The sequence below is a fragment of the Marmota marmota genome, unplaced genomic scaffold, assembly GCF_001458135.2.
Source record: "Marmota marmota marmota unplaced genomic scaffold, marMar, whole genome shotgun sequence".
Taxonomy (NCBI): Eukaryota; Metazoa; Chordata; class Mammalia; order Rodentia; family Sciuridae; genus Marmota; species Marmota marmota.
This window is the reverse complement of record NW_025999977.1, coordinates 54,743,747-54,756,124: the sequence shown is the minus strand read 5'-3', so window position 1 is coordinate 54,756,124 and position 12,378 is coordinate 54,743,747. Positions and strand designations below refer to the sequence as shown.

The 12,378-nt window shown below is 51.6% G+C and overlaps 1 protein-coding gene across 10 annotated transcripts in view; it reads left to right on the top strand.

Moving 5' to 3' along the window:
• The window catches only part of Asap2 (ArfGAP with SH3 domain, ankyrin repeat and PH domain 2), a 130,573-nt gene that overhangs the window by 38,886 nt on the left and 79,309 nt on the right, over positions 1-12,378 (top strand). For all 10 annotated transcript variants that reach the window (XM_048804844.1, XM_048804838.1, XM_048804843.1 and 7 more), the window contains exon 3: positions 5,861-6,006. In XM_048804844.1, the coding sequence (XP_048660801.1) occupies positions 5,861-6,006 (146 nt within the window). The remainder of the gene's footprint in view (positions 1-5,860; positions 6,007-12,378) is intronic.

Below are 12,378 nucleotides of genomic sequence, written 5' to 3'. Positions count from 1 at the left end.
ATGTTAACTTCTTATTATAAAGATACTATGAGCTTAGTTAAGAAAATTTAGAAAATTCAGGGAAGCATTGGAACAAAGTCTCACCAGCCATGGCCACGTCTCACTTCGTGTTTGACCAGGAGAGGCGCGGGCGAGCCTGGTCTGGGCCCACCTCGAGCTGCATGGCCCTGGGCTGATGATTCTCTCTCAGAGTCTGTTTCCTCTTCTGTAAGCACCCACCTCCGAGATCACACCTGACCCCTGCTGGCAGGTAATGGCTGCCATTTTACCACCACTGTGAGCATTTTGGTGAATGGTTTTCAGCCTCTTCTGTGTACTTTACAAAATTGGGACTGAATGTCTGATTCTGTATCCTGCCTTTTGTATTTTTTTAAGTTGTAGGTGGAAACATCATTACATTTATTTTATTTAATTATTTTTATGTGGTGCTGAGGATTGAACCCCGTGCTTCATGTGTGCTAGGCAAGCACTCTGCTGCTGAGCCAAAACTCAGCCCTGGATCCTGCCTTTTTAAAACTTGGCATTCTGGGCTGACCATATCGTGATTTTAAGAGCTGACATAATATTCCGTCTTGTGGCTAGACTGTTCCGTAGCCATCAGCACATTGTTGGAGCTTTTTACATTTTCCATTTTTGCTCTTTGTAAATGGTTCCGTACACACATCTCTGACCACCTTGATTACTCCCTTAGGGTGGGTTTCTGGAGGGGGTCTATCCAGTGGCATGACTGTAGTTAAGATTAGTACAGCTCTCCATGTTGTGAGCTGGGAGACTTTTTTTCTGGCATGACTGCAGAAATGAAGTCTGGAAATGGCTTTCTCCCAGGGGACATCCAGGAGAAGAGACCCTGTTAGGAAATGGGTTTATCTTGGACTGTAAGAACTTGCTTTCCCACGATCGTGTGCCACAGGCCAGCCCTGAAACCAGTGGTGTGCAGGGCCCCCGGCTGGAGGGGGGTGAGCTCCTTTACCTTGAGCCGTGCAGAGCACCCTGTGTACATGTGGTGCACTGTGAATGTTAATTGTCACGTCATCTGGGGTTTGGTGCTGCTACCATGGAGAGCTTAGTCTCTGAATGCTGCCTTTGAGACCTGCCTGGGATGGTTTCTGCCCTCTGGACCCCAGGTGGCTGGTTGTCTGGCCTGGAGACGGGTTGGAGGGAGCCTGGGAAGAACACTGGGCCAGGTGGCCACCGGGGCTGGGGTGCATGGTCACCCCTTTTGCTTTCCTGCAGGTTATAGCACTTGGTGTTCGGCTGATAGCACATGTGCTTCCTGGACGGCTGTAACATTTGTCTTAGCCTCGAGCCATGGATAGTGACAACGCGATAGGCAAATGAAGAAACGTCCCTGGTGTGGATAGAGTCAGGAACTGGAGTTGGGAAATCCATGTTCTGTTCCAGCTTTACTGCAAACCAGCTGTGTGACCTGGGTGCACTTGCCACCTTCTCTGAACTTTGGCTTGATTATCTGTAGAGAGGACTCTGGGTGGGTCACCTTTCAGCATCTCTAGACTGAAAGTACCCAGCAGGAGGCATGGATGGCCCCCAAGGAGGTGGGGACAAGAGATCTGTGCTGCCCCGTGATGGTTTGAGAGCCTCTTGCTGGCTGCAGCTAGGGGCTTTGAAAAAGGTGGGTCGACGGCCCACCTGGTGTTCCCCTGAGTTTGGCACTTTCCTGTTTCTGTCTCTGTTGCTTCTCTATTTGGCAACTCCTACCTGTCCTTGGAACCTCAGCCCAAATGTCCCCTTTGTGGCATGTGAGTCCTCAGTGCCCAGTGCATCGCCTGGCACACTGCAGGTGACTGGTGCACTCACTGACGTCTCTACTGGGTGTTCATCTCAGCTCCAAAGAGCATGCTTGTCCCCGGGTCTCACCCTACACAGTGTCACCCTATGGTTGGGCTCAGAGTAACAGGTGAAAAGTTCAAGGTGAATGTGGAGGTCGTGGGGGCAAGTTGCCTGTGGGGGACCCTGCCACGCACGTTTCTGGCAGCTCCATGCTGACGGCTTGCTTCCTCCCTGTGCTCTGGGACACCTTGACAGGTCAGAGGTGTGTGTGAATGTGGCCCGTAGAGGAGGGGGAAGGGCTGCCTTTCATCCTGACAGTTTTTGCTTAAACCATGTACACTAGGCCTGCTCCTTGATATCCATTTCTTAAAATAACAGTCAAGTAAACTAAAATGCCTACCCAATGCATACCTGAAAGCAAAACCTAATCCCCACTTCTGAACTAAGCATGGGCACAAGCTTGCTGTCTTCCTAGGCGGTCTCCAGGTGGGAGTCTCTGAGCTCATCCTTTGAATGGAGCAGCGGGTTTCTGGCCATGTGGGGTGGAGGATAGGGACGTATTGGAATGGAACCGAAGACAGGGTCTCATCTCGTAGCGGTTTGTTCTCTGTGGCTCAGATTCTGATTTCCCCGAGTCCTTCCCAAATGAGTGCTTCTTGGCACCGATCATTAATAAGAACCGGAGCTTAAGATACACTTGAACCAGGGGGAGGTGAGAGCGCAAGCCCTTCGTGGGAGAACAGCTTTCATAGCTCTGTAAATAAAAGCTGATAGACCCAGTTTGGAATCTTTCCAGAAACTTTATTCCCAAGCTGTTTATTTTGGGTTCCTATTTTAAGTTTGTTTTGGGCAAAAGAGAGACACTCAACTACTTTCTGTTCTCTGGTAGGAAAATCTCCAGCTGGTAGGGACCACACCAGCAATGTGGAGTGGTTGGCGGGTCGGTGAACCTACTTGCGGGAGGTTTGCTGTTCCTACAGTGGGCACCAGGCTGGGTGTCCCAGGAAGACAGGCACAGGACTTACAGCATCTGTGAGACACTTTAAATCTGTTTGTGGGGTGAAAAGTGTGAGTAAAAACCCCAGTTGGACCAGCATGATGCATTCCCACTCATGTAAGCTGTGGCTGTGGGAGCATCAGAAAGTAGTGGTTGCAGGGGTCGCAGTGCGAGTCTGTGAGACGCTGATGGACAGTGAGGACAGCACCAAGCCGAATGCTCACTGACCACCTCGGGGTTGCTGGGCTTTCACACATTGTTTTGAAGATTCGTAAGGGAAGTAGTTTTTTAAAAAAGGAGATACTTGCGCTACTCCAGGCAGTCCCTTGAGGACCCCAGAAGGAGGGGTCCAGGAAGCTCCTCAGTTTCTTGGAACTGGAACATGAAACCACGCTTGTCTTGTCATGTTCGTGGCAGGTGGGCTGACATCCACGTAGGGAGGGCAAGACCCCCAGTAGTCACCAGGGACTGGGAGTGGTCTGCTCAGTGCTTGGAGAGGGGACTCTGATCTGGGGCAGGTCGCATAACCTCTGAGTGCCACTTCGTCCATAAGAAAACCAGGCTGATCCCAGCCACCTCTTAGCATGATTCATAAACCCACCAGAAGACGCCAAAGCCACCTAGCAGGCCTCTATGCCGGGTCCCTTCCCTTGGGGGTCCACCTGCAGCAGCCATGAAGACGGGCGCCACAAGGATCCCGTGGGCCTCACCTTTTTCCTGCTGTGCCCTTGGGTTCACATCACCCAGCACCAGCACTGTGAAGGAAGTGCCCACCTCCCTGTTGGCATCACTGCGAACCCCACAGAGCCCCAAGCCCGGGAAGGAGCCGCGTGGAGTTGCACCCTGCTTCTCCCGCACAGCGCCACCTGTTGTGGCCCCAGCTCCGGGCTGAAACCATACGGGGACTGCCTGTGTCTGGGCCACCAACTTTGAGATATTGAAAAATGGCTGTAGTTTGAAAGGACCTGCCCTTCTCAGTTTACCACATGCTCTGGAGTTAGAAATGGAAGAGATTATCGATCCATCTGTGAAATAAAATTTAAAAAGCTAAAAATTGGGTTCTTTGGTTTTGGCAAGATTAACTATTCATAGCTGGATTCCACCTCTTGGGTCCCCTTCTTCCTCCGGGAGAAGTCTTTTCTGCTGTCCTTTAATAAACTTCTAATTTCTACTCTGAAAAAAAAAAAAAAAAAAAACAAAACTATTCATAGCTGTGAATCAACTGTCAGTGTGGCAGATCAGGAGAGTGGCCGAGGAGTGAGGCACGCTTGGGTCTCTGCCACTCTCCAGCGTGGCTTCCCGGGATAAGCCATTTGATCTCTTTGAGACCTGATTTCTTATCAGTGTTATAGAAGGAATAAGTCTTTTGAAGTTTGGAAAAATTGGATGTGAAGTTTGCGCTCCATATAATGGCATCTGCCTCTGCTCTTCCTGTTGTTCATGCTGCTGGTCCTGCGCTGACCGTCCTTGCCTTGCTCTTTGATTCTCACCCCAGCCTGTGCGTACCTCATAGGGGGGGCCTGTCCTTCACGTGGCTGATAGCGTAGACTGCAGAGCGCCCAGGACTTCCCGCGGGCACGGACTTCATGGGCAGACAGAGTTGGAGCCTGCACCTTCTGAGGGCCGCTTTCTGATGCCTCGTGCTTTAGGAGCTGTGCTTCTGTCTATGTTTGATTGTTTATATAATCTCAGAAATGCATCTAATGTATCTAGCCTTCCCAGGCCCTTCAGTGAAATGTTTTTTATTAGGCTTGAGACTTGTACATCGACATTAATTTTCTCCTGTGTTTGCTAGATCCACCCTAGGATCCTCCCAGAGGTCTCTGCAGTCGAGGGCACAGTGCTTCCCTGGGGGGATCCACTCGTGGGACACAGGAGTGGCTCAGGGTCTAAGGCTGCTGTCCTCCATAAGCAGCTGGCCCCTCGTTGGCCCCCGTTATAAGGCCTGGGCATTGGTGTTGGCTGCCGGTGGTTCTGTTTCCCTGAGGGAGGATTCAGGAGCCGCAGAGGGGCTTCAGGATCTGTCCCTCAGTGAGAGAGCCACTGCACAGAGGCCACGTCCGCCTGCCCACCGCGCCTGGGAGGTGGTTGTGTAGGATTTCTAATTGAATGATGAAAACCCAGAACTCAGGGGTCGTGTAAATGAAAGTGGTTCTATCACACTTTCATTGGAAAACTCCTCCACCCTCCGTGAGGACATCACTCTCCCATGTTGATCTGCCAGCTCTGCTGGTTCCCTACGACTGCTTCTGGAAAGACCCGTGAGTGATCTTGATGTCCAGCAGGGGTTGAGAAAGTGGGCTGGTGACTGACCTGAGGTCCAGGTTTCCATTCCTTAAGGTGCTGCCTTGAGGCCTGTGATAGGGAGACGCCAGCAGGTGGCTGAGGGTCTGCTTTTCTCACCAAAGGTGCGGGGCCTCACATTCAGGCCCAAGAAGAATACAGCTGGACCCTCTCCTCTAAGTGCTTCCCCTGTGTGGGGACACTCGACAGAGAACTTTCAATGTAACATGTCAGTGGAAGGACTGGAGAGGTGCCAAAGCCAGATGCCGGGGCCCAGGGCCAGTCCCATGAGCATCCTGCAGGAGGGGTGGGGGGGGGGTGCATAGAAGACCCAAGGCGGCATCTGGCCTCTGCTGCCCTGGCCTGGGCCATGGCTGTCCCTGTGGTAAGAAGTGACCACAGTGTGTTTCTCTTCTGAAGAGGCAACCTGAGCTTCAGGCTGGAGAGTGGCCAGCATCTCTTACCTGGTTTCTAGGAGAGGGCTGAGTCTGGGGACCTGTGACTTGTCCTGTGGGCCAAGGAGGAATCTTGGAGGCGTGGAAACATGGCAGTCTCACCTGATGTGCCTCAGACTGTTGGACCTGGACAGGACTTTTCCTTGCTGTCTGCTGAGCTCCTCCTTTGGGACCTGTCGCCAGCACAATGGGTTGCTGTTGATACAGCATTTCTTCCTGTTTTGTAACTTGACCTTTCTCTGAGATTCATTCTGCTAATGTGTCCGCTTTCTTTCATGACTGAGAGGAAGCTGGCGGGCGGATGGTGCACGTGTGTTAACAATCTCTGCCTTTGCAGCACACGTGGAGAATGAGGAGCAGTACACCCAGGCTCTGGAGAAGTTTGGTGGCAACTGCGTGTGCAGAGATGACCCGGATTTAGGGAGTGCGTTCCTGAAGTTCTCCGTGTTTACCAAGGAGCTGACGGCGCTTTTCAAAAACCTGGTAAGTGTCCGTCAGTTGTGTCGGTGCACCGTGGGCGTGTAAAATGCCTGCAGTTCCTCTTTGGGATAATCAGGGTTTGTTTGGTAAAAATCACTCTTGTGGAACCTGAAAGAATTATATTTTCTAGACACATTGGGTCAATTTGGAATAAAGTTTAAAACTGTAGTTTTTACTCTAGTAAGTCTTTAAACCCACCTTGGCATTTTAAAACTGCACAGCGGCAGGACAGAATGGGTAAATGCATTTGTCTTCTTAAGGGCCTTTGACTTCAGGTTTTAATAGTTTCTAAACGGTGTGGAATAGTCTGTTTCTGATAATTCCAACAGGTATTCAAACTGGTAATATTTAATAAATGAGTTTCAGACCCCTCTTGCACAGCACAGTAACCTGTAACCAGAGCACAGAAAAGCCATGAGTATTCAAAGGCCTTCTGTGCTCCAATACGTAGAGCTTAAATAAGCAGGACTGGAGACAGCCATCTCCGTCTTGGGCAAGCGGAGGCACGGGCTGGTGCTTGGTAACCGGTGAATGGGCCCTTCTTGAGCTTGGCAGCCCTGTGCCGTCCTCACTGTGGGAACAGAATTCTGAAGCAGTGGCAGCCAAGAGGGCTGCTGTGACCCTCCCTGCCTGGAGTTTCCTTTCACGAGTGGAGCAGGCCCTGGGGGTCACCCCAGCACGTCTTTCCTGTTTCTCTTTCCTGGCTTCTCCGAAAGGTCGCAGATGGGCAGGTCAGAGCTTAGCAATGCTCTCTGTGTGGGGCGTTCATTTCCCTGTCAGCAAGCTCCTGACAAGTGAAAAGATAGCTCACGGTCTTGAGATGGGGCTGATGGTGGGTTTGCACCTCTGGCACTAGAAGGGCAGGAACCAGGGGACACAGCATGTGAGTCCATGATGGGGAAGGCAAAGAGCAAGATCATTCAGACTCTCGGTCTCTCTCCCTGTCTTCACTTGTAAATATTTACTCGGGAAATGGAGAAAATAAAAACTTCTCATTGTGCTTAAGTTTCTTACTGGATGCATTTGAAATCTCTTGGGGCTCGGGTCACATTCATCACCCTTCACCCCTGCCCAGGAGAAGGAGGCAGTCCCCATGCTGAGCAGCCAGCCTTCACTGCAGCCCTGGCTGACATGCACAGAGCCGGCTCACTCTGGAGTCAGGAAAGAGCAGAGGATTTCTGTTATTAACTAGAGACACTGCTTGGTTCCAGGGTGAGGCCCCATAGTGGCTGACACAGCGGGGGCCCCTGGTGAGAGCGCGGCACGCCTAACCTGCCCCTCCCGGGAGAAGCCCCTTCACTCCCCAGAGCAGCCTCCACGGGGAGAGACAAGGCAACAGGAAAAAGAACTTGGAGGAACAAGAGCAGCACAAAGAGCAGGAGAAAACGTTTAAGAAACTTCATTCGGTTTCTCATAGACGCCCAAAGAGATGATGGGGGACGTTTCTAAGGCAGTTGGAGCATTTCCAGACACAGGCCCACTTGGGATAAAGTAAGACTTTTTTCTTAATAGGTGAGAGTCTCACCTTCAGGAAGCCTGGGAATTTTCCCTGCAGTCCTGGGACAAAGGGAGAAGCCAGGCAGCTCCAGAATGGTGCACGTGTGTTAAAGGCGGTGTGGGAGAGGGAGACCATTAACGTAAGAGAGCATACAATTAAAAATCCAGCGAGGAGGGTCGGAGCAGGAGAAATCTCTCAGAAACTAGATTGAAGGAGAGACTAGTAGGAAACATGAAAGGCAGGGGTTAATCCCCAAGCTGCAGCATCCAACCAACAGGCGTTCAGGGAGAGGACAGGGGGGCCGGTGGCTGCAGCCACGGGGGTCTCCAGGCTGAGGGGCTTCTGAGTGGGGAGGGCAGCTGAGAGAGGAAGTGGAGCACTGGGAACAGGGCAGGCCAGGGGAGCCTGGGGCGGTGTCAGGGCCCAGGAGGGCTCCTGGGTGGGTGCCTGGAGAGCAGCCTGCCCAGCACAGCTGGGGATGCTGGAGGTAGGTCAGGGCCGCTGGGACCCACTCCCAGGCAACTAGCTTTTTAAAAGTCTTTACTCAGCCCATCTCTCTACCTGGACTTTCTCAGCTGTAAAGTGGAAGTAACAACAAATCTGATTTTTGAATACAGCCAGCCAGTTGCTTCTTCAATTTCACTTATTTAATCCTTGCAACAATCCCATAAAGTGAGCCAGTGTTAGCCCACCTTGTGGATCGTGTGGCAAGGCCCTGGGTGGTATAAAGAACCCCCTTCTCTCGGGAGGCCCAGAGACCCTGGCCAGCTTTGGTTAAAGGGCCACCCTGCTGCCTTCTGCATGGAGGAACCCAGTGTGAACTAACCCACATTCAGCTGTCCACGGGGGGAGCTGCCAGGTAAAGCAGGGCAGGTGCATTGCCACGTGCAGTTCTTCACACATCAAAGTTCAAGTTGCTGACCCTGCTCTCCCCAGTGGCCAAGACACACTGAGACCCAGCAGTGTGGCAGACGTGGGCATGGAGGGCATTGTATTCCACTCCCTGGGACTGCTTGCAGGAGAGTCCTACGCCCTCCCCTTGAACATTGGGCACACGCTGATGACTTACGGACAGAGCTGGGATTCAAACTCAGGTCTTAAAATGCCCAGTTCTGGTGCTTCCACTGTGACCTTTGAAGGAACCCAGGCCTCTTGTCAACCCACAGTGTAGAAGAAGACTGAACGGATAGAAGGCGGTGCATGGGAAACAGCAGGTGGAGGGATCCTCGGTTGGCCACACTGCTAGGGCAGGAGGCAGCCCAAGGGCTGAGCTCCTGCATGCCAGGAGGAGGAGGACAGGCCAGCATCCAGGTGAAGTGAGTGAGTGGGGAGGGTGTGTAAGTGACATCCTAGCACCTAGGAGGTGTCAGAGTTGTAAGATGTGTGAACTGGCTAAAGCCCTGTCTGGATGACTAGCTTCAAGGATCTGTGCGTTATCTTTGTTTTGGCTCTTACTTTACAGAGTTAGGACTGTTTACCAGCAAAGATCAAAAGAGAAAATCTCTTATTAGAGCCCAGAGCAGCACCCATCAGGGCTGGTTTTCCAGGCGTGTGAGGGGTAGAAGTTGTGGACTCAGGAACACCAAGCCATCCACAGCCCATGTGGAGGAGACAGAGCTGATCATAAGACAGTTTTCCTTGTTTGGTAGTTTGTGTACTGTTTTTATTCCTGTTCGTGGTCACATGTCTTATATTCTCAGAGGCTTTCCCTAAGCATTTGGAAAACATCTCAGTCCTGTGTGGCTGAGGTTCTCCACTCCACCTCTTGCCCAGAGAGGGTGATAATCACCACCTTGCTGCTTGAATTCGAAGGACGTTTCTAAGGCAGTTGGAGCATTTCCAGACACAGGCCCACTTGGGATAAAGTAAGACTTTTTTCTTAATAGGTGAGAGTCTCACCTTCAGGAAGCCTGGGAATTTTCCCTGCAGTCCTGGGACAAAGGGAGAAGCCAGGCAGCTCCAGAATGGTGCACGTGTGACGTTAAACAGACACAGAGCCAGCCCACTCTTGGCTCCTTTCCCCTTCCTGCAGAGATTTCCAACGGCCATTCTTTGTGGTGAGAAGTGGCCTTTTAATGATAGGCTATAACACGGGACCAGTTTCTGAAAGGTTAATGACAGGTAAGTTGGTGTGTGTGACTTCAGAGAATGGGTGATAAAGGGGGCTCCCAGTCTGTGGCATGCTCCATGGGAAGGTCAGCGTCAGGCAGGGGCCAGCGGGGCTGGGCTGGGCTGGGTGGAGCTGCAGCGTGAGAGCAGGAGTGTCCCAGGGCCCAGGAGTCTACTTCATTCACCCTGGATGAGGAGCCTGAGGGTTGCACCCAGTGAAATGCTCCTAAGATTTTTTTTTTTTTTAACACAAACAACCAGAGTTGGAAGACGTTGTAGCCACAGAGTGAAGGACACTGGCAAGGTTCTGACTGGTGACCAACAACCTGTGGCTTTGTAGTGAGAGGCCCTTGCCTGGCCAGTGCTGCATCTCGCCTGGCTATCCGTCATAGTAGAGTGGTAACTCGTCTTAGCGGGGTCGGACTTTGGTAAAGGACGAGCTGATCCTGCATATTATCAAAGTTTGTCATTAAAGTCTAGCCCTCGTCACAAGTCCTTACCTCAGTACTTCCACAAACTTTTTTTTCCTTTTAGGTTCTTCACTGAGGACACCTTGTGTTTTAATGATCAGACAGGGCCACTCATCACATTCCTCACCTTGTTGGGAGGAAAACTCAGTCATTGTTTGGGCATAATTAATGACCTGTGATAAAATCTACGCCCTTCCAGTGCTTGCAGTATTTGAGTATCAGCCTTTAGATTAGCCCCAGGCGGTTGGACTTCACATCTGCTTTTTAATATTGGGATTCCTGTTACTGGTGGCTGTTCTTATGGCCCTCGAGGCTTGCTGCTTGTTGCACAGCGCTTTGAGCTGGAAAGCAAGATGATGTGACTCTTGAGTCCTAGGCCTTGAGTGGGCAGTTCATAGAGCTAAGGCCTTTAGGGGGGAGGGTGGATCTGGAATGTCCCCTGAAGGCCGGTGTGTTAAAGGCTTCCTCCCCAGCCTGTGGCACTGTTGGGAGGTGGTGGAACCTTCAGGAGGTGAGGCCTAGTGGAAGGAAGGTAGGTCATTGGGGGTGTGTCCTTGAAGGTAGGAGGTGGAGCCTAGTGGAAGCAAGTTAGGTCATTGGGGGTGTGTCCTTGAAGGTAGGAGGTAGGGCCTAGTGTAAGGAAGTTAGGTCATTGGAGGGGTGTTCTTGAAGGCAGGAGATGAGGCCTAGTGGAAGGAAGTTAAGTCATTGGGGGTTGTTCTTGAAGGTAGGAGGTGAGGCCTAGTGGAAGGAGGGTAGATCATTGGGGATGTGTCCTTGAAGGGGATATTGGGAGCCCAGTCTCTTCCATTCTCTCTGCTTCCCAGCCACAATTGTATGAGCAGCCTCCTCTGCCGCCTGCACCCCGCCGCGATGTTTTGCCTCACCACAGGCCCAAAATAACAGAGCTAGCTAACTATGGACTAAAGGAATCATGAGCCAAAACAAACTTTTTCTCACTTAAATTGATCATCCCAGGTGTTTTATCATAGCAATAGAAAGCTAACACATGCATGGACCAACTGGAGCTACTTGAGATGCTCAGAAACCTTTGCCACTTAGGTTCTAGTTCCACTTACGTTGGACATTCATTGTCTAGACTCATGAGGACTTCAACACTCTAAACTATTTCACATAAACCAGTCTCCATCCAAAAACAAAAGCACATTCTTGTTTGATTGAAACAAAACTAACAAGGCCAGTATCGGAGGCCTGTGTCCTGGTTGCAGCATAGCCACCTAATTGATATGTTTAATTTGTACTTTGATACTATTTCCTTATTTTGGGGTGGGGGGAGATGCTACCTCATGGTCACTCCCATAGTCTGAGGACTTCAGAAGTCAGAGAAAGTGCGACAAGCTATAGTGGAGAGGAGAAGGCCATGAGGCCGAGGACTCAGAGAAGGGGAACTTGCAGAGGTCAGGCCTCAGTGCTGGCTGGGAGCTGCCCACCCACTAGTGGCATCTGGGGCACTGCGCTCCATAACTTGTCTCTGGGCTTTGATTAGGATGCATAGCATTCTCTGCACATTGTAGACAGCCCGGAGACCCTAGGGATGCAGCCTCAAAAGCAGAAAGTGGTGACTCCTTGCCCAGGCTTTGGGTCCCTGGGTATTTCAGGTGGAGGTGAGGCAGGATTGTCCTGGTGGTTTTAACAAGCTGTCCTTGAGCCCACCTTCACACAGGTGTGATTACAAGGTTTAGAAACAAATGTCCTCACAGCTTCTCAAGTGCGTGTTGGCTGGGCTGTTAGAGCTCAGAACAGAGTTTGTTTTTATCGTCCTGTGCTTTATCAGTGTCCAGCTATTTAAAGGACAACTCCCTGCATCCAGAGGACCTCAAACTCTTACCTGAGAGCTGGGAAGGCTGGAGCAGGAGGTGGGGGTCAGTGGAGCGGCCCTGTGGGTTCAGTGGTGGGAGACTGCCGTGACTTTCTCCTCACTTTCTGCAACGGCAGAAGAGAAGCTGGCAGCAGGAGGAGGAGCATCAGGCGGGGCCTGGAAGCAGCAGGTGCTCGCCATTCCAGGCAAGGTGTTGAGAGCCACAGCCAAAGGGGCCCCAGCAAACTTCCAGCTGCCAGCAAACTTCCAGCTGCCGGCTGATGATTGGCTCACAGCGGCCCCAGCAACATCTAGCTGATTGGCTCCTCGGCCCCAGCAACATCTAGCTGATTGGCTCCTCTGCGGTGATGCTCATTGGACTGTTTCCCTGCCCTTTCAGACCACGGAGCTGCTCATTGGGGGACTTTTTTTGGCTCCGCCCACGTGACCCAGCCAATCGGCCTCAAGAGCAGGAGGAT